At 40.4% G+C, this 22,881-nt stretch overlaps 1 protein-coding gene across 1 annotated transcript in view; it reads left to right on the top strand.

Moving 5' to 3' along the window:
* Nucleotides 1-22,881, top strand: part of CDK15 (cyclin dependent kinase 15) — an 82,023-nt gene that overhangs the window by 3,346 nt on the left and 55,796 nt on the right. Inside the window, exons 4-7 of the mRNA XM_082688913.1 lie at nt 5,507-5,586; nt 15,424-15,518; nt 16,266-16,328; nt 21,924-22,047. Of these exons, the coding sequence (XP_082545039.1) occupies nt 5,507-5,586; nt 15,424-15,518; nt 16,266-16,328; nt 21,924-22,047 (362 nt within the window). The remainder of the gene's footprint in view (nt 1-5,506; nt 5,587-15,423; nt 15,519-16,265; nt 16,329-21,923; nt 22,048-22,881) is intronic.

Below are 22,881 nucleotides of genomic sequence, written 5' to 3'. Positions count from 1 at the left end.
CTGTTAAAGATTATCATAAGTATTCTATCCAATGCAATGACAGAAAAAAGAAGACTGAATATAATTTTTGTAGAATACAGAACTGTCTACCTAAAAAACCCAAGGGAATCACACAAGAAACCAGTAGAAGCAGTAAACAAGAACAGTAAGGTGATCAGTTACCAAATCAAAATACACTTATCAAAATCCATTTTATTTATTAGCAATAACCATTTAATAGAAAATATAGGAAGGGAAGTGACTCTTAAAATATCAATAAAAGGGGCGCCTGGGTGGCTCAGTGGGTTAAGCCTCTGCCTTTGGCTCAGGTCATGGTCTCAGGGTCCTGGGATCAAGCCTCGCATTGGGCTCTCTGCTTGGCAGGGAGCCTGCTTTCCCCTTTCTCTCTGCCTGCCTCTCTGCCTGCTTGTGATCTCTCTCTCTCTCTGTCAAATAAATAAATAAAATCTTTAAAAAGTATATCAACAAAAATATCTTTAGTATCAAAAAATAGGCAAAGATCTAGTAAGGGATATTAGACCTGAGAAAGAGCCAGATAGGCATTCATTCATTCATTCTACATTTATTAAGCACCTACTATGTGCCAGGCACTGTTTCAGCCAACAAATGGTCATTGGAGAACAAAGGAGACCAAATACTCTTATGGAGGGTACATACCAGTCAGGGTAAGATAGGCAATAAACAAGTTAACGGAAGACTGAGTCTGTCAAAGAGTGAAAAGTACTTTGGAAAAAAATAAAACAGTGAAGGGTTAGGGGACCCAGAGTGAGGTGGGAGATGATTATTTTATTTTATTTTTTTAATTATTTATTTGACAGACAGAGATCACAAGTAGGCAGAGAGGCAGGCAGAGAGAGAGGGGGAAGGCTCCCTGCTGAGCAGAGAGCCCGATGTGGGGCTCAATCCCAAGACCCTGAGATCATGACCTGAGCCGAAGACAGAGGCTTTAACCCACTGAGCCACCTAGGTGCCCCAAGGGAGATGATTATTTTAAATAGTAGTATGAGAAGGGAACACTTGAAAACAGACTCTGACAAAGATGAGGCATGAGCCATGTACACGAGCAGTGGGAGAGAGCCTCAGGCAGAGGGAATAGCAAGCAACAAATTCCAGAGGCAGGAATAGGCAGGACATTGGAGAGGGGGGTGGAAAGAGATGAGGGCAAGGAACAGGTGCAATTGTAGTCTACCAGGTGTATAAGGTCTTATGGATTATTCCAGAGACCATAGTAAGTACAGAATATTTGGGTTAGAAAATTTAATACTACAAAGGTGTGATTCTTTAATTTCAAGTTTTAATATAAATATGTTGAAAAGCTACGATAATAGTGGAGTATAAGAAAAGTGTAGTATAAGAAAAGACAGATCAGGGGCGCCTGGGTGGCTCAGTGGGTTAAGCCGCTGCCTTCGCTGTCATGATCTCAGAGTCCTGGGATCGAGTCCCGCATCAGGCTCTCTGCCTGCCTCTCCATCTACTTGTGATTTCTCTCTGTCAAATAAATAAATAAAATCTTAAAAAAAAAAAAAAAAGAAAAGACAGATCAAAGAAATAAATACTTCTAAAGTCCAGAACAGTCACAGACCCAGTATCAGTGAGATCTAATATATATATGATCATGGTAACTTGTCAAATCATCGGGGGAAAGAAGACAGTCCAATAATGAAGCTGGGATGATCGTTAGTAACTTGGAAAAGGTAAATACACAATATGAATTCCTAGTAAATTAAAGAGATAAATGAAAAAGAAAAGATAAGAACTAGGGGAATAGGTAAAGAAATCTTTGGGCTGGAAAGATCTGTCTACACATCATACTGAAGTCGGAGCCCTTAAGAGAAGAGTAGAAGTGTCCATGATGCCTCAATTACCCATGTATGTCCTAGGGGGCCCTAGTTCTGAGGTTTCATTGAAACACTTACTATTGTCAAATCTTTGCTGGGAAACCTAAAACAAAATAAAAAATGTGATTCTTTATTACAAGTGCTCTCAGCATCTTTAAAATGTTCATGTATACCATGACTGTCTAAGAAAAATTAAGAAAATTTTTAAAGTATAAAGCATTTTCTAAACATGTTTGACCAAAAAATTGGTTTGGAGGGGGATGGGAAGAATGTCACAGAGGTAAGCTCTGAGTAAAACATTTTGGAAAATACTGAACTTCACAAAAGTTAAAGCTCAAAATTTTATTGACGTGTGAAAGCAGACAAAATAAACTGGTGAAAAGTATATGCAAAAAATATCAATAAAAAAATAGGCAAATAGGCAAATCACGAAAGAATAGAGAAGACCAATAAACTTAAGAAAACTCAGGTCCACGATTAGTTAAAGAAATAGAAATTAAAAGGTGATAACCCTTTTCAGGCAAATTAAATAGACATTAATAAATGAAGATAGATGTATGACACCCCAAAAAACAAACCCCATATTAATGGGGATATGTCAAATGGACACAGGAGCCAACTGAAAGGGCTCCCAAAAGATAAAGCTGGAAAAATTTGAGCAACAAAATAAACTAATATTGGATTATAACCCAGGGTATAAAATAAATATCTATGAGTCTACACTGCTGTGAATAAATGACTTCAGTAAATTAATAAATGGGAGAGAAGAGAAAATGTCCTGTGCAGAAGAATTTCAAATAATTTATGTAAATAACTGAAGTCAAGTGTGGGTAAGTCATAGCGACATTCTTCCAAAAGTACACTGTGGATAGGGAGTGGGGGAAGAATAACCAGTGAAGAAACCTGACAGACACTACCTCACTGATTAAGGTCACTGTCAAAAGCCATGAATTCTGATGAAGGTATGTACCCTTAACCATCCTCATGATAGTTTCCTGTGTCTGTCTCAAATTCTGACATGGTAATATGATGTGATGAAAATGGCACCTAACCTTCTCAAAATCCATAACCCCAATCTAATCATAAGAAAAACATCAGAAATATCCCAGTAGAGAGGTAGCCTCCAAAGTTCTTTACCAGTACTCCTCAAGAACGGTCAAGGTCATCAAAAACAAGGAAAGTCTGGGAATACGTCACAGCCAAGAGGCGCCTAAAGAGACATGACAACTATATGTAATGTGGCATCTTAGATGGGATCCTGAAACAGAGAAAGGACATTAGGTAAAAACTAAAGAAATCCTGATGGTCATACTGCAATATACAAATGTATCAAAACAACACATTGTACACCGTGGACCTCCAAATGCTGTCTGTTGATTATATTTTAACTTCCAAAAAGACTAAGATAAATTAATTGATTTCATAAATGTATACATATTTATTGTGACATCTATTTTAAGAGATAAAAAGAAAACATTTTGAAATCAAGTTGGAAAACCATAACAAACTTATAACTGCTGTAGAAAAGAAAAAAAGGAATATGTAGCAGCAAATTCATTAAAAAACTATTTTTTTGAAATTTTATTTTTGTTTATATGACAGAAAGAGAGATCACAAGTGGGCAGAGAGGCAGGCAGAGAGAGAAGGGGAAGCAGGCTCCTCGCTAAGCAGAGAGCCCAATGTGGGGCTCGATCCCAGGACCCTGAGATCATGACCTGAGCCGAAGGCAGAGGCCCAACCCACTGAACCACCCAGGCACCCCACAAATTCATTTTTAAAACTTTAAAATCCTCCACAATCCATCACTGTAGTACGGCAATTGCATAGGCACAAATTATTTAAAGTCATAAACATGGTATGCTTGCTATTTTGTATTCTATTGTTCATTTTATCATGAATATTTTCTCTTTATACCTGTCTCTGGACTTAAGCTATTGTCATGAATTCAAAGTATTCTATCCTGTTGATGTACCACACATTTTTATGTTGTTCTAATGTTGGATATTTCAGCTACTTTGTTCTATCATAACACAGTTGAGAATATCTTACATGCATTTGGAAATTTAAAAATCATTATTAAATAAGATTATTGGGAAAAATCCTTGAGTCTGGTACTTTTATGACTTTTCCTGTGTTACTATCATGTTGCACTACCCCCAAATTTTACCAATGTACAACGCAACCCACAATAAGAAATACAATCTTACTGCAAAAAACTAAAGAATTCTTAATAAACTATAAGCTTTAGTTAGTAATACTGTATCCATATTGGCTCATTAATTATAACAAATGTATCATACTAATATATTAACAATAGGGTAAATTGGATGAGGGATATATGAGAGCTCTCCATGTGATCATCTCAATTTTTCTGTAAATCTAAAACTGCTCTAAAAAATGAAAAGACACAGGAAAATAAGATGCCTGCCCAGTGGTGGCAAGAAAGTGCTGGACTGGCCACTCACATGACCAGTCAGCGTTGTAATCACTCTGTGGCATAGTTTGGGAACATGTGTTCGGAACAATAAAAACATACACGCAGCATACTCTGACTTAGCAATTCCAACTCTACCTTAAGGAAAGAATAGGGGCTGTGTGAAAAGATTGACCTACAAACATGACTGTGACTGTATTTTTATAATGGCCCAAAGAAACAATTTAAAAGCATTTGGAAGCAGCTAAGCATAAACATACTGTAGTAGTATATTTATATGATGAAATATTATCTCATTACATAGCACACTTGGCAAGAATGAATAAAAGAAAAATTAGATGGAGGAAAAGCAGGTTACTAATAATATGATGTGAATCCCACTGCATTAAACGTCATATATTTAGGGGCGCCTGGGTGGCTCGGTCGGTTGGGCGTCGGCCTTCGGCTCAGGTCATGATCCCAGGGTCTTGGATTCCAGCCCCACGTCGGGCTCTCGGCTCAGCTGGGAGCCTGCTTCTCCCTCTCCTTCTGTGCTCTCTCAAAAAAAAAACCCACAAAAAACAAAACAAAACAAAAAAAAATAAAATCTTTAAGAAAAACAACGTAATGATGAGTACGAGGAGAAAGGAAGAGAGAGAGAGAGGAGAGAGCGAGCTACTGGTGGGGCTGGCAGATCAGGAGATGGTTGTAAGAATTTGGCTTTCCTTCAGAGTGAAAAGTAAAGATAACCATGGGTTTTGAGCAGAAAAGTGGTTTGTTCTGACTTTTCCTTAAAAAGGATGCCCTGGGCTCCTCTATTGAGAGTAGACAGTAGAGGTAGAGACATACAAGTAGGGAAACTGTTAGGAAGTCACTAGAACAATTTAGATGGAAAATAAGGGTGGCTTAAAGTGCACAAAGAGAAATGAAATGAACAAGATACATGGAAATACTATGAGGAGGGATTTGATAGGGGAGAGGGACCAGGGTTCTGTGCTTTTCTGTATTTGCCGAAGTTTCTATAATGAGCCTCTACCACTTTGGTAAAAAGAAAAAAAAAATATTTTGGTATACTTACATATGGCTTTTTAAAACTGTTTATTTTGAGAACATTGTGGAGGCACATGCTGGAATGTATTTGGAAGGAAAGGTACTTTTGTTACGCTGTCCTTAGTACAAACTGTTGCTTCGAACTGCTATGAACCATCTCAACAAATGTGTGCCCTTCCCCCCTCACCCCACCCAACTCTTCTAGGATAAATGGACAACTAGTGGCTCTAAAAGTCATCAGTATGAATGAGGAGGAAGGAGTCCCGTTTACAGCTATTCGGGAAGGTAAGAACCAAGAGATCTGTTTTACAAGTCCTCAATTTGGTTAAAAAAAAAAAAAAAAAAGCCCACTGAGCCTATCCATTCAGCATCTGGCTTTTCATATTTCTAGAAGTAATATTATAATTGCAACTGTATTCTTCCTAATTGTTTTTGGAATATATTTATACTCTCATTTTATTATTTACTCTTAAAGAAATTAAAATTCAAAATGATTAGATTAGTTGCCCAAGACTATGAACTCAATGTATATTCACTAAATACCCTCTACATGTTGGGTCCCATGCTAAAGTGCCAAGGCAACATCTATGTAACCCTGACAAGTCCATGTAGAAGAGAAAAAATAATACAAGCACACAAATTCTCAGTAAGTGATTAACCTGGAAATCATAAGTTGTTTAGATAGCATTTGAGAAACTCTTAGGGAACGCATGAATTTTTATTGTTGTCTCTATATGTTCTCTGTACCCTGGGCAGTACAGCAAGTAGGTGAGGCATCTGGTATCAGATGGACTTGGGTTTGAATCCTAAATCTACCAGTTACTATGGTGTGAATGTGGATAGATTGATTAGTTGACCTGTTTCAGACCCCATTTATTGCAGAAAGAGGATAATAGTACCTCTTTTATTGAGTTGTAAGGAGAACATGCATCTGAAAGCCCTTATCACGTTTTCAGAGTTCCACAAATAGCGACTATTGCTATTCCATTCTTGTTCCTTTCCTTTAGGGATGTCTTGTTCACTATCAGGATAACTGATAATTTATAATATAAAAATCAAGAAGTGAGCACCTGGGTGGCTCAGTCTGTTAAGCATCTGACTCTTGTTTTCGGCTCGGGTCTTTTAATCTCAGGGTTGTTTGTTCAAGCCCCGTGTTTAAAAAATAAAAATCAAGAAGACAATATAGTGAAAATAAATAATTAAGATACAATTTATTAATCTTTTACATGAGCCATTTAAAATAAAATGATGAGGGGCGCCTGGGTGGCTCAGTGGGTTGAAGCCTCTGCCTTCGGCTCAGGTCATGATCCCAGAGTCCTGGGATCGAGCCCACATCTGGCTCTCTGCTCAGTGGGGAGCCTGCTTCCCCTTCTCTCTCTGCCTGCCTCTCTGCTTACTTGTGATCTCTCTCTGTCAAATAAATAAATGAAATCTTAAAAATAAATAAATAAATAAATAAAATGCTGATAGGATTGCTATCCATTTTAGAAAAAAAAAAAATCAAACCATCAAAGCCGGAAATGGCTCTTCCCTTTCATTTTCTCCTCTTTTAACTACTTTATCTTCCCCTCTTTTTGGATCACACACTATTTGCACAACATATTGCTGGGCCTTGTGAAGGATGAGAAGAAAAAAGCCCCGATCTTTGTGTCATTTTCAGTTTTAACAGAGCAGATGATTCAAGTTACAAGTGTTGTAATGGAGGTTAAAAAAAGACGTAAACAAAGACGAGAACCAGCGAGTCTCGGTGTGGCTAATGGAGTCAGATTCTGAACTGAACAAGGAAGGATGGGTTATGCAAACAGGCATGGAAAAAGCAATTTAGAAAATGAGTTTATAACCGAATTTGATGCCATTTTCAAAAGTCTTTTAGAGCCCCTGGGAAATATATCATCTTGAATTCTAGTAGAGGGACCAAATGGCTGTCAGGTTAGACAGAAATTCATCCTGGTAGGATCAGGGGCATTCTGGAGGAAAGCAAGATTTTCAGTGTTTAATGTAATAGAAGCTGCATTTACTAATGTACTTATTAGGGGTCCCCATGAAAGTAGGATCAGATTTAGAAAGAGATGTGTGGCTAGGCTGAATGGTATTTCTGAACATAATAGAAATCCCCAGGTCACCAATATAATAGGAGAGCCTCTGGTCCAGCTTCCCTGCATTTTCATGGTGTTGCCTTTGTGCGTTCAGGTTTGCCTATTACTTCGGGCCTGCCTCGCTCAGATTGTACCCACAGCCAAGTTTTTCAGGTTGACATTTGACTCAGCAATGAAAATTTTTTGCCAGTTTTGCTAACAGATGGCTCTCAGCGTGGTTCAGAAAAGCTGGATCTGTATTGTTCTGCATGGTAGATGTTTCTTTTATCACAGATTTACGGAGGAGTGGCCTCTCCCTCGCAGGTGTTTGCAATTACATTTAGTGTTTAACTGTGGACTTCCTGTGTTTGTTTTACGGACTTACCTTACTGAACGCTTTGCTTGTAAAATATGAAAAAACCGCAAGAGGATTTTTGACACTTTGGAAGCTGTTAGGCATCCATTTCCCAACAATGAGTGTTTCTTTTTCCATCACAGAAAAAGCTGGGAGCCCTTATTGGAGAAGCCCTCTCCCCTCCAGAAGAGAGGAGGCCTCGTTTGCAAACTTTGGCACTGTCCCATTTTTCCTGTAAGAACTTTAAGGATGTGAGACCAGGGAGACAGGAGGTTAAATGAGAAGGGCTGGAAGGCAAAGTAAGAACAGCTGGAGTTCATTAGTTAAAATCCAGGGTCACTAGCTAAAAAGGCAACCGAAAGCCACATGCAGAAAAACTGAACAAGTAATGCAGATTTTTTTTTTTTTTTTAAAGAAAAGCCTTGAAGCAGGAATTACTTTTCCTGAACAGTTTGGCTGCTCTGATGGGATATCAGCCAAAGATTTACTGAGTAAGATTTTAATACATGGATGGTCTCTCTCTAAGTAGGATACATACGGTGGTTCATTAATCTGGTCATTTGGAGAACTATTTGATCTTAACATGCAATATGATGAAATTAGCAAAAGTATGAGCAACACTAAGGGGAATATATCTTAATACACGTGCCAGATTCTTTTCATGTGTTACCTCTTTCACTCCTTTTAATAACCTCTGGACATAGATGCTACTATTATTCCAATGGATAGCCACAATGCAAACCAAATCTCTCCAATTCAAAAATCTGTTCACTCTCTATGAATAGTCTACAGATAATCTACAAATATTTATTGAGCACCTACTATGGCTAGGCACTCTATGTCTGCTAGATACACTAAGACACGTTCCTTGCCCTCATTCTTTTGCTAATTAAAAAGACTAACTGCCTTCATAACAACCTGAAAAAAATCTTCTGTAATTGGCTCTAGGACTATATTTTAATTGTTTATTTTTACAATTAGGGAAAAAAAATATTTTCATTTGAACAGGTGGATATTTGAAGCTTTTAGGTAAGAATACATTCCCTCATTTTCCAAAACTGTATATCATTACCTTATCTTAATAATGTGCGTTATTTTAAATATCTTTCAAAAAATTGGAAACTTTTGGTTCAAAGCCAGAACTTTCAGGCCCTTAGCAACATTTCTTTAGGAAGTAATCATATAACTAAATTTTTTTGAAGACTAGGCATTTGGCATAATCTTTTCTCTCCCACCCCCCCATTGTCTTTTTTTTTTTTTTTTTTAATACTTACATCAACTCTAGGAGGTAAATCATGTTATTTTTGCTGTGCAGATGAAGGAATGAGCCTCAGAGAGGTTGGGTAACTTGTCTGAGGCCTCAGAACCAGTAAGCAGAATAGTTAGGTATTAGAATCCATTCTGTTCTCATCCTACTTTATTAGGATAAATCTAGAAATCTATAACTCAAGCACTGCTCTTTTAGCAAAAGTAAAAATAACAGTAAAAATCTGTTTTTATGATACACTTTGTATAAATGGTGAACAAAATGCAGAAGAAATATTTTAAAGAAAATAATGTAGGTTTGTCAATTCCGACTCTGCCATGTACTTTATAGCCCCAGTAATTGCAGTGTTTAAATTAGAAACAGTCTTAGCTGAGGATCTTTTAAGATCATTCTCTATTAGAAAACATTACAAAGTAATTATTCCCAGTCCATATATGAGAAAACTGAGCCAAAAATAGACCTAGAAATCTCCCCAAGGTCATACCATGAGGTAGAGGATACGATAAGAACGCTGACTTGCCTGTTACTACAAATAGACTGCGGGAGGCCTGGTTGACAAGAAGTCCTCCATCGAATGCAGTCAGATCACATCACAGACATAGCACATTTTCGTATGCATCATTGTATTTTTATAAAACAAACCAATGTCAGGATGACGATATGGGATCTGATGACAATTGTACAGAAATCAGATAACTACTTATCCCCCATTTATCCTAACATTTAACATTATTTAGATTTCTTTTCTTGGAATGAATAACTTGACTCGTTTGCTTGATTTGTGACACCCAGGCCAGAAGAAATGTAACATCAGGAACAACACACTCTTTTTAATTCAAGGCCCAGCGGAGGTTGGGGGTGGAAGTTGCCACCATTTTTAACTGCTACATAAACTCAATTACAACAGTTTGGTCTTCAGTCATTTACAAGCACTGGTTGAATACCACATGCCAGGTCTATGCTAGCTGCTAGAGATACAAAGACAGGGACAGGGTCCAGACTTTCAAAAGCGTACAGCCAGCCCAGCCATTCACTACGTGCAGCTGTGCCATAGGCCTTCCAGAGCCCTCCTTGCTCTTTCTTGTCCTCCTCATCCTTTACATAAACTAAAACAGAACCCAGTAGAGTAACATTCAAACATCATGACCCATCGCACTTGGAAAGCATCAGTTTTCTTAAAACTTCACTAAGCCACAAACCCCAGTGAAATGTAACAAAACCAAAAAATGAAATATTCCCAGATCATTGCAAGATGAAAATAATTTTTAAAAATTATTAAGTAACTAACATATTGGAGAAGCAAATTAAATGCCATTTCATGTTCAACCAGTGGATCCTGCTACATTGGGACATTTAAGAAAAAGAAAGAAATACTTTGCATTTTTAAAATGAGCTGAATAATGTTCTGTTGTGAGCTGAGCTTTGGGATTAAGTTGGTTTCTTCAGATTTTTCTCTTTGGCTTTCTGAGTGTTCTCATTCCAAGTTATTATATGCAGAATTCCTACAACAGTGCCTGGCATGTGGTAAATGCCTGATGAGTTTCGCCACTCTCATCATCACCGCCATTATCACCAAAGTATTTTGGAAGCACTCAAAGACATTCCATTGTGATCCCACTTGTCTGGAGCTTTGGAGACTCCCCAGTTTATCTGTGCATCTTTTCTTTGAAGAAAAGCAAAAATAGGTATACTTAGAACATGTGAATTATAAAGACAATAATCTTACAGGAAGCAGAATGTTTTGATTTTAGGGTCTTTCCCCTTCTCAGTTGGCTTTTGTATCCTTCAGTTTGTTAGTCTGCAGAACACACTATAGCCTAGTGTTTATGAGGCAGCCTTGAAATGAGAAGAAAGACCTTTCCGTCTTGGCATCGAGACCCACACATCTGAGGTTGAAAGCATTTGAGATCCCTTTGGTAGATGGACCTGGTGATAAACCATTACCATGAGATAAATGCTTTAAACACCAACTACTCTTTCATGTAAATTTCCCATTATTACTCACCCCAAGTCACGGTTTCCATATAAGTATTTTGGTAGTTATGGAGTGTTCAAAAAGCACTCATAGCCTTGGCCATAACACTCACAACATTTATAACATAATGAGGAAGACAACGAAAAGAAAGCGTCTCTCACAGAAACACCCTATGCCAACCAGTTATAGGTATAGAAATGATATTAGGTGATTAGGGACACTAAAAAATTCTGTGACATATAAAATTCTACATAGTGATATAAAATTCTACATCCCTAGAGACATAGTGACATATAAAATTCTACATCCCTAGAGATATAGCAATAAGCAAAAAAGGCAGAAATCTCTGCTTCCAGTGGAGTTTATGTTCTTAAGGGTGGAGATAAAATATTAACAAATAAATATATATGATGTTAGAGGTAATAAGTGGTAAGTGCTACAGGGAAGAATAAAAACAGGGCCCAGGGACAGAGAATCATTAGCGTAGGTCAGGGGTGGGGGAGCTTCTATTTCATTGAGAAGGGTCATGGAAGCCCGGACTTCACATGTGTGTGGTTTGAACAGAGACTTGAAGGAAGCGAGGGAGAAAACATGCAGGGAATGAGATAAGAAGGCTATGGGCAGAGACAAAGACAAGTGCACGACTCGGGGAGGAGTTGTGTTTGGAAGTGTCCAAGGAAGAGCTACGGGGCCCTCGTGCTAGAGCCAAGTGAGCAAGGAATGGAGTGTGAGTTGATGAGGGCAGAAGGAGGTAATGTGGACCGGACAGGCCACTGTGAGTCCTTTGGATCTTACTCTGAGTGAGATGAGAGACCACTGGACGGTTTGGAAGCAAGAGAAACTTCCAGCTGAGGAGACCCCAGTGGCTGGCTGCTCTGTGCCCAACAGACCACAGGAAGGGAGGGAGGATGCAGGGAGAGAAACCAGCTAGAAGGGATGTGTGCTAATTCCATCAAGATAGGATGACGGCTTGGCCCCGCTGGTAGCAGAGAAATGGCAAGGAAGGAAGGATTCTGGACATGTTTTGAATGTATTGCCAACAGATTTGTTGAATTGGACTAAGTGTGAGAAAAAGAGTTGAGAGAAGTTTAAAAAGTTTTCTGCAAAGAAATTGTGAATTGAAGATAAGACTAATAATATAAATATAAGTGCACAATAGAGGAATGGTAAAACTGACACTTTGACCCCCATAAAATAGAGATTACCAAGAAAACTATGTAAAATATTTATTCCCACTGTTAGCAGAGAGCCTCATCCTAAGGAGATGTTGTTCCTTGAGCTTTTTGGCAAACGATAGTACGAAGCCAACATGGTTAAGAAAACATGCCACCAGGATTTTAAAAATAAGCATCACAAGGGACGCCTGAGTGGCTCAGTCCGTTCAGGGTCTGACTCGGTTTTGGCTCCCGTCATGATGTCAGGGTGGTGAGATCGAGCCCCACTTCTGGCTATGCGATCAGCAGGGTTGGGGGGTCTGCTTGAGGTTCTCTCTCTCTCTCCCTCTTCTTCTGTCCCTACCCCCCCAACTCTCTCTCAAATACATAAATAAATCTTTAAAAGAAAAAACCTAGGTGTTATGAGTTTTAGTAATATAAAATTTAAGTGAGAATAAAATTATATTGGGGTACCTGGGTGGCTCAGTAGGTTAAAGCCTCTGCCTTCAGCTTAGGTCATGATCCCAGGGTCCTGGGATCAAGCCCCACATCGGGCTCTCTGCTCAGCAGGGAGCCTGCTTCCCCGCCCCCCCACCACCTGCCTCTCTGTCTACTTGTGATCTCTGTCAAATAAATAAATAAAATCTTTTTTAAAAAAGGAATAAAATTATTTTAAAAATAAAACATCTTAATAATATTCTTAGCAATTATAGCTTTACCATATCCTTTAAAATCTAGTTTGGGTGTGTGCTCTGTAATGCATGCTGTGTGTGTGTGTTTGTGTGTCTTTGTACAGGGAGAGAAAATGAACGTAATTCATAAATAAAAATATACACAAAACACAGCATTCTCAACTGATGGTCAGACGTCATTGTTATAAATATGGAAGGTGCTGAAAACTCTAGCAGGAACAAAACATAAACAAAATGTAAAGATATTAATCTGGGAGTGGGGGGTTAGTGCAGTTCAAGGTTAAAGCGGAGGGCAAGAAGCTGATGGCTGGGGTATCTAATTTGCAACCGTGTGAGGCTTTCCATTTTTCAAGGGTTCCTCGCATAATATCTGATCCATCCTCTCGTTAACCCCGTGAAGTCAAGTCAGAAAAGGCATCATCTCCTTTTCAGAAGGAGTGAATGGAGACGGGTTGAGATACTCTCCCAAGCTCACTTGGATGGAAAGTGGCAGGACCAGAATTCACGTTAGGGCCTCTGGCTCCACAGTCTGTTCTCTGTGAAGACATTTAATAAATATATTTGACAAATTAAGTGCTTACTCTTGGCTGAGGATGGTACTAGGTGATGCGGCGGCATCCAGAAGAGAGGGAAAGTCGTTCGCTCTATTCCCACGCAGCCTGCAGTCTGGGGCCAGGGACATTAAACAGATACCTGTGAAGCCTTTGACTACATTTACCAAGCAACGTATTTGTAAAAGTGGAATAATAAATTTAGCTCATAAGGATTCAGGGGGCAAAACGTAAAGTTAGAGTATTAGTCATCAAAGTAGTGTGAGCCGGTATGATAGGGCTCCTTTGATGATTCGCGGCTCCCGGCTCAAACTGATGGTAAGCAAAGAAGGAATTCACTGGCTGATAGTTCTGGTAACTCTGGGCTGGCGGGGCGAGGATGACGTCCCCAGGAATCCATGCCTCTCTGTCCTCAGTTTTTCTCTTAGGTTCAGTCCCAGACAGGCTTTCACCAGCTGTTGGTAATGTGGCCAGAGCAGCCCCTGGTGAAATCCTACAAGCTCAGCCTTCCTTTCACAATGGAAAAGAGAGCACCTCTTTCTGGACGGCCCCCACAAAATACGGTCTTGGGCCTAGTCTCTGAACGAGATCGCTGCAGTGACACACTCAGTCTGGGGTTTGCGGGGTCAGCCGCACCAGGATAGGTGTGGACTGAGTGAGTAGAAGGTTGGTTCCCCACAGGAAAGCGGAGGTGTCCCCACTAGAAAGGAAAATGGCTCTCAGGAGGGCAAAACAACAGAGGATCCTTACACCAGGGTAAGATTCCTGAAAGAAGTCATTTGTTCCAAAGTTTGAAGGTAGTACTTGAGTTTGGTTTTGATTTTATGAACTTCTGGCAAAGAGCTGGTATAGGTGACTCATGACACCAAGTCTGCCGGACAGAACCCAGATTGGAGGGCTTCTACTTCAGTTTCCCTTTCCGCTAAGTCTTAAAGATGCTGTTTACTCGTGCAGAGATGTCCTGAGCTGAGACTCGCCATTTCCTTATTATGCCTTTGCTGGCCTCCGCCCTTGTGAAGCTGGGGGGTCTTCCTACCCCTGAAACCCCCAATGACAGCCTTTCATACTCCTTCCCAGCCACTCACCGGCCTTTTGCAGTGACTCCTCCCTTTTAAAGCTGCCTTTAGTGACCTGATAATAATCTGTTAATAAAGATGCGCGACAGGTGCCTGGATGGCTCAGTGGGTTAAAGCCTCTGCCTTCGGCTCAGGTCATGATCCCAGGGTCCTGGGATAGAGCCCCGCATCGGGCTCTCTGCTCAGCAGGGAGCCTGCTTCCCTTCCCCTCTCTCTGCCTGCCTCTCTGCCTACTTGTGATCTCTGTCAAATAAATAAATAAAACCTTTAAAAAAAAAAAAGATGCAAGAGACAGTCCTCAGACCTCCCCACTCACACTCCCCGGGATTCCCCAATTTTTGGCTCTGTCCTCTTTTCCAGTTTGCATTTTCTCCTTTTCCACAGAGATTTGCAATTTTCCCTCTAAGAAATCCTCTCCACTCTCTATCCTCTTTCAACAATTCTGGTTTCAACAATTCTGCATCCCATACTCTTATCCCTGCCTTCCTCTAATCACATCCACTGGCCCTGCTGACCCTCTGAGACACTTTGAATTTTAGAGAATGGTCACATGTTGCAGAGTCCTACTCTAGAAGGAGGAATACTCCATTTCCTGCTCCTTCGATGGCCTTTATCTCTCCCGGCCTCCTCTCCTGGAACTCTAAAGTGGAGATAAGATTCCCAGAGGGAAGCATTTGCAAAGTGCTCTGAGTGCTTTGATGAAATTGATTAGATAAATGGAAACATTTTTTTTTTTTTGCAACTGCTCTCGCCTGTAAGAAAAATAAGTTATGTAAATGCAGTGACTTACCATTTGACAAATAACGAAGGTCCTTTGCAATTTCACATATTATTTCACAAAGGGGTTTTTTTCCCCCAAGCAACAAAAAACCAGAATGGTTGATTTGAAGCGTTTAAAAAATAAATACTGCTTGGTATCTTTAAAGCAGTACTTTCATTATCAGTGATTGAATTAACATTTTGTTTAATTTCTCTAGCTTCTCTCTTGAAGGGTTTGAAACATGCCAATATTGTGCTCCTACATGACATCATCCACACGAGAGAGACTCTGACATTCGTTTTTGAATACATGGTGAGTTGCCCCAGCATTTTATAAAGCGTGAGGGAAAAGCCTGGTGTTCGTATAATGAATCTGTTAATATTTTATGGCGTGATAAAACTTTCATTACAATGTGGAAGGTGTCATGGAAATTTTCATTATTATGATTACTAGGCCCTATTGTTCTTATACTCCTTTGGCCCTGCTTCTTTACCCACTCAATTTACTGACTTTTTCCCCCACTTGCTGGCAATAATAAATAAGCATGGTGAGTTTGCCTCCTAAAGAAAACTTTTGTGCTTATTTTTTATCTATTTTTAATCACCATCTGAGCAGAACCCCGCATTTTTTTCATTGACAATGAAGACATAAATTGCAAGGTTTTTTTAAAAATTGTATACAAGTTTAGTAAATAATAACTCACTTTCATATTTTTGAAAGGAAAAAAAATCAGAATATTAGCAGGAAGAAATCCTAAGGCATGTATACTTGACTTGCCTCCAAGGGGAGTGAAAAACGCCTGTAACGCTGTGTTCAGTGGCGGCCATTTAAAATGAGCATCTTTTTGTGATGAGAAACAAGCTTCCTTCCTAGGACAGCCAGTTAGAAAGACACACTGTGTTTGACCTTGAGAGTGAGGTCTCAGGAAAGCTGGTTACATGTATCTTTTGTACCTTATTCTCGAAAATTCTGAAGTTTGTATCTGAGAGCCACGTCTGTGGTCTGCGTTAGGACACTGTTTAAGCTTGCTAACATCATTCTCTCCAACCTCCCGTGTAGCACACAGACCTGGCCCAGTACATGTCTCAGCACCCAGGAGGGCTTCATCCTCACAATGTCAGGGTGAGTACTTTGAGAGGCAGGACTCCTCCCCAGCTTGCCCTCAGCGGAAGAATTTTGAAACAGACTGTCATCACAGAGTAAAATCCCATGATACTAAATAAGATGACTATCATTGATATTCTAGAGAAACGTTTTAGAAAAAAGTTCCCCCTTGGGGCGCCTGGGTTCCTCAGTCAGTTAAGCATCCAACTCTTGATTTCCGGTCAGGTGATGGTCTCACAGTTGTGGTGATGGAGCCCCCTGCCAGGCTCCAGGGTTCCCTGGGGAGTCTGCTTGAGGGAGATTCTCTCTCTCTGCCTCTGCCCCTCCACATCCCACCCCGGTCACGTGTGCATTCTCGTGAGCTCTTTCTCTCAAAATAAGTAAATAAAATCTTAAAAAGAAAAAAAAATGTCCCCCCTTAAGATATAGAGCAATGTCTAGCCATTTTCCAAGCAGCCTAAACTTGTCGGTCATCGCCATCAATGCAAATGTGTCTTCAGAAGTACAGATCAATGAAAAAGAATCGCATTCAAAGGAAGGAAGTGGAACTAAGCCATCATAAAATAAATACATCCTTCATGGCAGACTACTGTGGTCTGTGATAAAGTTTGTACTGTATTTACAGCTCCCCATCAGAATCAGCAAACAAAGTACCCCCGTTAGGTCGAAATCAGTTACCTGTTTGCCTGTTCTATCCACTCGTGTTATAAATGGGACCAAGTTCCATTTCCCAGTCACTGGAATAGAAATAATAATAAACTCTTAACTCTCTATAATTCTATGTCTGCTGTAAATTTAGAAACCATTTCATTTCATACTTTTCATTCCCTAAGATTTTTATTAGCATTAATTGGTCCTTGATATAATCTATATGAAATTTCTATATGATGTACTCATTCATTTAAATAATATTTATGTTCTTTTAGTCATTTATTCATTCAAGAATGATTGAGTACTTGGTATTATATTAAGTTCCGAGGCTTCACTAATGAATAAGTTGTGTTTCTTATTTTCAATAAGCTTAAAGCCCAGTAAGATATATGGACTTAAACAGGTAGTAAGAAGCAAAGTGACAATGGCTATAGCCATGTTAACTAGAAATACGGTGAGAACTCAGAGTAAGGGGACCTACTCCAGTCTTGGAAGCAAGGGGAAAAAGAAGGTTTGAGGGTTGAGGAGAGTGAAACATTTAAAAATAGCTAGTGGAGATGGAATAGAGCCCTAACTAGGCAAACCAAGAGAGAATGTTCAGTAGTGGGTTGAAGACTCTTGGTGAGAATGGAAACCATTAAATTATCTGCATGATCCTGGGATTTCCTTTTTAATGACAGTGCTGACCCAATTCAGAGAGAGGAATCGAAAAAGTAGACAGCTGGATTGATTCAGTGTTGGGATTTTGCCAGACATGTGAAAGAAAAAGACAGTTGGGCAAGAGATTTGAGCAGATTGTCAAGAGAGAGGTTAAAATGATGGTCAGACTTCTGAGCTGAGTCGAACCTGAAGGAAGGAAGTAAGGCTAAGCAGGTTGCTGGTAGCTAGGGAGACAGCAGAAGAGTCAAGGAACCAGGGGTATTGATCAAGTTGATGGACACTTGGAGAAAGGATTAACCAAGAAAGAACATTTTCAGGCTTGAGTGACTCTTATCCCTGGCACTGTGCTAAAGGCTTAGAAGGATAAAGAGACATAGAAAACATGATTTCTACCCCCACAAGGGCCTTACAACCAAAATCAAAAGATGGAAAATAGGCACCGATCCTATGACAGGACATTTGTGAATTGTGAATAACACCAAATAAGAAATGAAACCAAAATAGAAATAAGACCTAGTGTAGATAGATGTCTTCGCATTTTAAGAGCTTTTATGAAGCCAAATGTTAAAAGATGCATTGCATTTCAAGAGGCTGGGATAGGGGAAGATGTCGGAGGAGGAAGGAATGTTTTCAGCAAAGGTACAGGGCAGAGACGCAGAGGCGCCGAGCAAAGCAGTATGGATGCGTTGAAGGATGAGGATCCCAGAGTTGTGGACCATTAGGGTTGGAGGAACCACAGTGCTTTTCAGGCTTCCTGTTCTGACCTGTTTGTGGGTTATAAAATCAATTTGGTAATCAGCAACTAGCATTTTAAAAAATTAAATAGAATAGAGGATAAGAGAATAGAAAATATTGGAGTACATTACACCTAGTAAGAATAAGCACCATTTTGTGTTTCAGCTCCCACTGAAGCTGTACTTGTACCTCTGTACGAATACAGGATACATATGTGTTTCTTATTGTAAGTTGCAGCAGGGGGAAAAAAAAAAAACACCCAAAACCTTAAAAACACTGGGCTGGTCTAACTTCCTAATTTTCAGAATTGGAATCTAAAGGTTAAGAAGACAAGTATTTTGCCTGGGGTTACAGAAATAGCTTTTGCCATTGCTAACCATGATTCTTGCTTAAGATCCTTTTCCACTACTGCCCATACTGCATCTCTGGTGCTGTTGGCCTGATATAGAGAATTTATTAGTGAGATCAGGGTACATAGGCCTGGAAAAACTGATGGGGTAGGTGGCTGAGAGCCTCATTTTCTAAGATGTGGACTCTTTTTCTTAGATGGTAGGGTCGTTAAAGGGACTTAAAGTTGAGAGAGAATGACATGATCAGAAGGATATTTATGTAACTGGGGTCCAGGAGCTGACTGATACGGGCTAGCCCAGGGCTTCTCAAACTTCAGTGAGCGACGGATGACCTGGGTATCTGATTCAGGAAGTCAGGGGTGAGGCCTCACGTTCCAGATCTCTAGCATAATCTCCTTGGCTGACCAGAAGAATTACAGATCTAGTAACAGAAATGGAAGAAGTTGATTTGGAGAGGAGGAGGAAGAGTCCTGTTGTAGACAGGGTGAACTTCTAATCGAGGTGGAAATCTAAAGGGAAATGAGCAGTAGACAGTGCCCAGGAGGAAGCTCTACGCTGGAGATGTAGACTTGAGGGAAATTGGCGCTTGGAGTTTGTAGTTCAAGACAAGAGAGTAGATCTCCCAAAGAGCAAATACACCAAGATAAAAGAACCGATGATAGAACTCTTTCCTTTAGGGGTTAAAGGAGGAACAGGACAACAGGAGACAAAAGGAAGCAGCTTTTCAGACTGTAGAGGATCCAGGAAAGTACACTCTCTTGAAAGTCAAGGCAAGAGACAATTTCAGAGAAGGCATGGATGGTCAAGACGGCCACTAGTTGCAGGAATACGGTTGAAAACCGTACTTGACTGCAATCTGACTTGACCACTTTGTGGCTTTGTGAGGGCTACGCTGCTTAAGAGAGGGACTTATCGGGGATATATGGTTTTCCAATCAAAGCAAGTGGGGCTGCAGATGAGTGTCCCCTAGCAGACACAGCAGAGAAAATGCTCACTCGGGCCCAGATAGCACTAGCCGGGTGAAATGATTTTGTTCCCAAGAGCCTCACTGTGTTCAAAACAGGACTCTCATCCCTGGGGGCTGGGAAGCCGCTCTGGAAAGCATCACCCACAACCTGGCTTGACACTGACTGAGAACTAACACCATTAGGTTGGGTTGGGTTGGGTTGTGTTATCAGAGAAGCTTGGGCCAGTGTGAAGGAATGATCCAGGTCGCAAAGGATTCAAGAGGGAGGTTAATCAGGGCCGACTTTAAGTTTTAAGCAGGCGCGGCTATAAAATCCCATACATTAATACTGCTGGGCGTTACCGTGTAGGAATGCTGACGGCCATCCATGCGGAGCCGGGGAGGAAAGGGGTCGGAGAGCGAGGAGGTGGGAGGCGCGGATGACTCATTAGTGAGAGCAGTCTGCACTCCAACATGAAAGGCATTGCAGGCTGGCCCACGCACAAGCTCTGCCTCTGACTCAGCCAGCTGATGCTCCCCTTCCCTGTCATGTTTTAATTTGCTTTTCTCTGGTTTCGCAGAATGGTGTAGAGAAGTTAGGCAGGTCTGAGTTTGAGTTTTGGCCCTGACTGTTTCTTGACATGTTTTTAAAGTTTCCTTGAGCCCTATTTTTCTTATCTGCAAATCGAGGACCAGCTTATCTCCCTCACGGGGTTATTTTGAGGATTCTAAAAGGTGCTAAGTGTGCAATAAATGTTGCTTTCCCCTCCTCCCTTCTGTCTCTGTCCTTTGATTGTCTCGACTCCCTTCTTCCTTGGTGTTCTCACATTGAAAGGCATTATCTGTGAGCACACAAGGTAGCATCTTCTCTTTCTCCTGCATTTTTCATTGGTTCTTCATATTGTCTTTTCCAGAAATATTTGTATTTATAACTGATAAGAAGGTTTAAGTGTTGGTATAGGAATTTCGTATTTTGGTAGCTTCGTGGTTTGATGAATGGGAAAATGAATGGATAGTGTATGTGTGCAAAGCATCAATATGGGGAAGCACTGGGGAAACTCACAGAACCAGTGAGCATTTGAAGTAGGAGTTGAAAGAAAACTTTCACGTCCTTAAATGGCTTGTGAGCCCGGGGTGAGACCTGCATGGAGTCCATGGCCCCCAGGTTCCTGCTCTGGTCAGACCGCACTCCCTTCAGCTTGGCTACAATATCTTCTACTCATTGTTAGGGCAGTACAGGTCCCAGCGTCCCTGAAGTTCCTAATTTCCAGGATGTGATGGAAAAAGTGGATCTATTTGCACAGCTTTGCATCGGCTACTTTGTCTGCCTCTCCAGGAATGCTGGAGCCAGGCTTTTCTCTTCTAAATTGTCAGAACATGTTCTCAGTTGGCAGAGGTCTTTGTAAACACTAATGTTGGTGTTTCAATTCTCCGTTGCCAGTGGCACTGGAAAAGAGCAAAAGACATTGGGATCCTAAGCATTCTTTTTTTTCCTTCAGCTTCCATACTAGGGAAAACCTAGAGATATTTTCGGTTTCTATGCCTTCTTTACCACATGCAACATTTAAAAATTTGGGCCCACATTGTATTTTTCCCTCTTCTTTCTTCTTTCTACTATTTATTCTTTATTATTTTCAGACTTTTTTTTTTTTTTTTGGTCTAATTTTGGGGGGGTCTCTCTTCCCTCTTAATCAAATGGCTGTATTATAGCTTGTTTTCAACTTTGGACTTCAGACTTTAAAAATAGGTTTAAAAAGATAATAGTTCCTTTATTTCCTACTACCCTCTAAAGATATATTTCCCAGTCTGGTCTCCTTGTGTTATGTTTTTAAAAGGGTTTCATATCAGAGAGCTTGGAAAACTCAAGCAGTTGTAAACCTTAGAATATCATTTCCAGGTCAACTTTGATCTTATATGCCAAGTTCATCGGTGGGGAAAAAAAAAAAATTAAATCTTTCACATCTAAATCAATAACTAGTGTTCCAAAGGAAACTTCAAAGTTTCCCTTTAGATTTTAAGGAAGGCTAATTCCTCCAGTATCAAAGAAATGAGATGTCAGGAAAAGGCAGAATCCCTTTGTCTACGACGTGGTCTGCTTACTTGACTTTCCCTGTCTCCGCGCCCCCCTCCCCTGAATGTAAAATCTTCATATTTTTTTGTTTCTCAAGAGACACTTTTACTATATTCTTTCAGAGGACTGGTTTTGATTTAGAGGGGAAATCAACACATAGTGGCTCAAATCTGCTTAGATAAGGTGTTCGTTCCTTCCAGCTTTTCATGTTTCAACTTTTGCGGGGCCTGGCGTACATCCACCACCAACACGTTCTTCACAGGGACCTGAAACCTCAGAACTTACTCATCAGTCACCTGGGAGAGCTCAAACTGGCTGATTTTGGTAAGTCTCCCCTCGAGTCTCCTTCTGGGCTACGAACAATGATGCTTTTGTGTGCACATGTTTAAAGCATTGATGGGGCCTGGCCCTTGAAAAGTGGAGGCCCATGGAATGTGATGCTTTGGGAGGATGTCAAACTACCCTAGAGGAAGTGTGAGGCAAGAAACAGGGCAAGCTGGGTAGCATCTAGTATTCCATCAAGCTCCAGCCTAACCAGATCCAAAAAGTTGGGCTCCTCTAGAGCCCCATGGCCATTTTTTATAGAGAGACGTGTGTAAGCGAACTGTTCCTAGAAAGTTTTCCTACATGTGAGTGGAAAGAAAAATTCTCTCGGAATAGATCCAGGTTATCCCATGATGACAGGATAAAGATGTAAACCCCAGATTATAGGATGGACTCCTGCTGGAATAAAGACCCCAGGCATTTGCTCCTGCACACATATCAATAGGGCTGTCTTTGTAGGATTACCTGAGGTTTTTGTCCCATCAGAGTGGACATGGACTTCCCTGGATTATCACTGTATCTTTCCATTCTAGCACTTACCACAGTTTATAATTATACACACGTATATTTGTGTGATGATTTTGTCTCTTCCACTGGACTGTAGGCGTTAGGAAGGCAGCTTGAGTCCATCTTGCTTGTCATCATCTCTCTAGTGCACGATACCACAGTAGGTGCTCAGGAACTATTTGTTGAAAAGTTGGAGCTGAGGAACCACTCTTCTTTGCTTGGCAGATATCAAATGGTTGTGCTATAGCTGCAAGACTTTTTTCTGACGTAGTAGCTTTCATCTGGACAAGTAAGCATGTAACAGATCCTCATTTCTCAATTCCCCAC

The sequence above is a fragment of the Mustela nivalis genome, assembly GCF_964662115.1.
Source record: "Mustela nivalis genome assembly, chromosome: 11".
Classification (NCBI taxonomy): Eukaryota; Metazoa; Chordata; class Mammalia; order Carnivora; family Mustelidae; genus Mustela; species Mustela nivalis.
The sequence above is the reverse complement of the archived record's forward strand: the minus strand, read 5'-3'. Positions and strand labels throughout refer to the sequence as shown.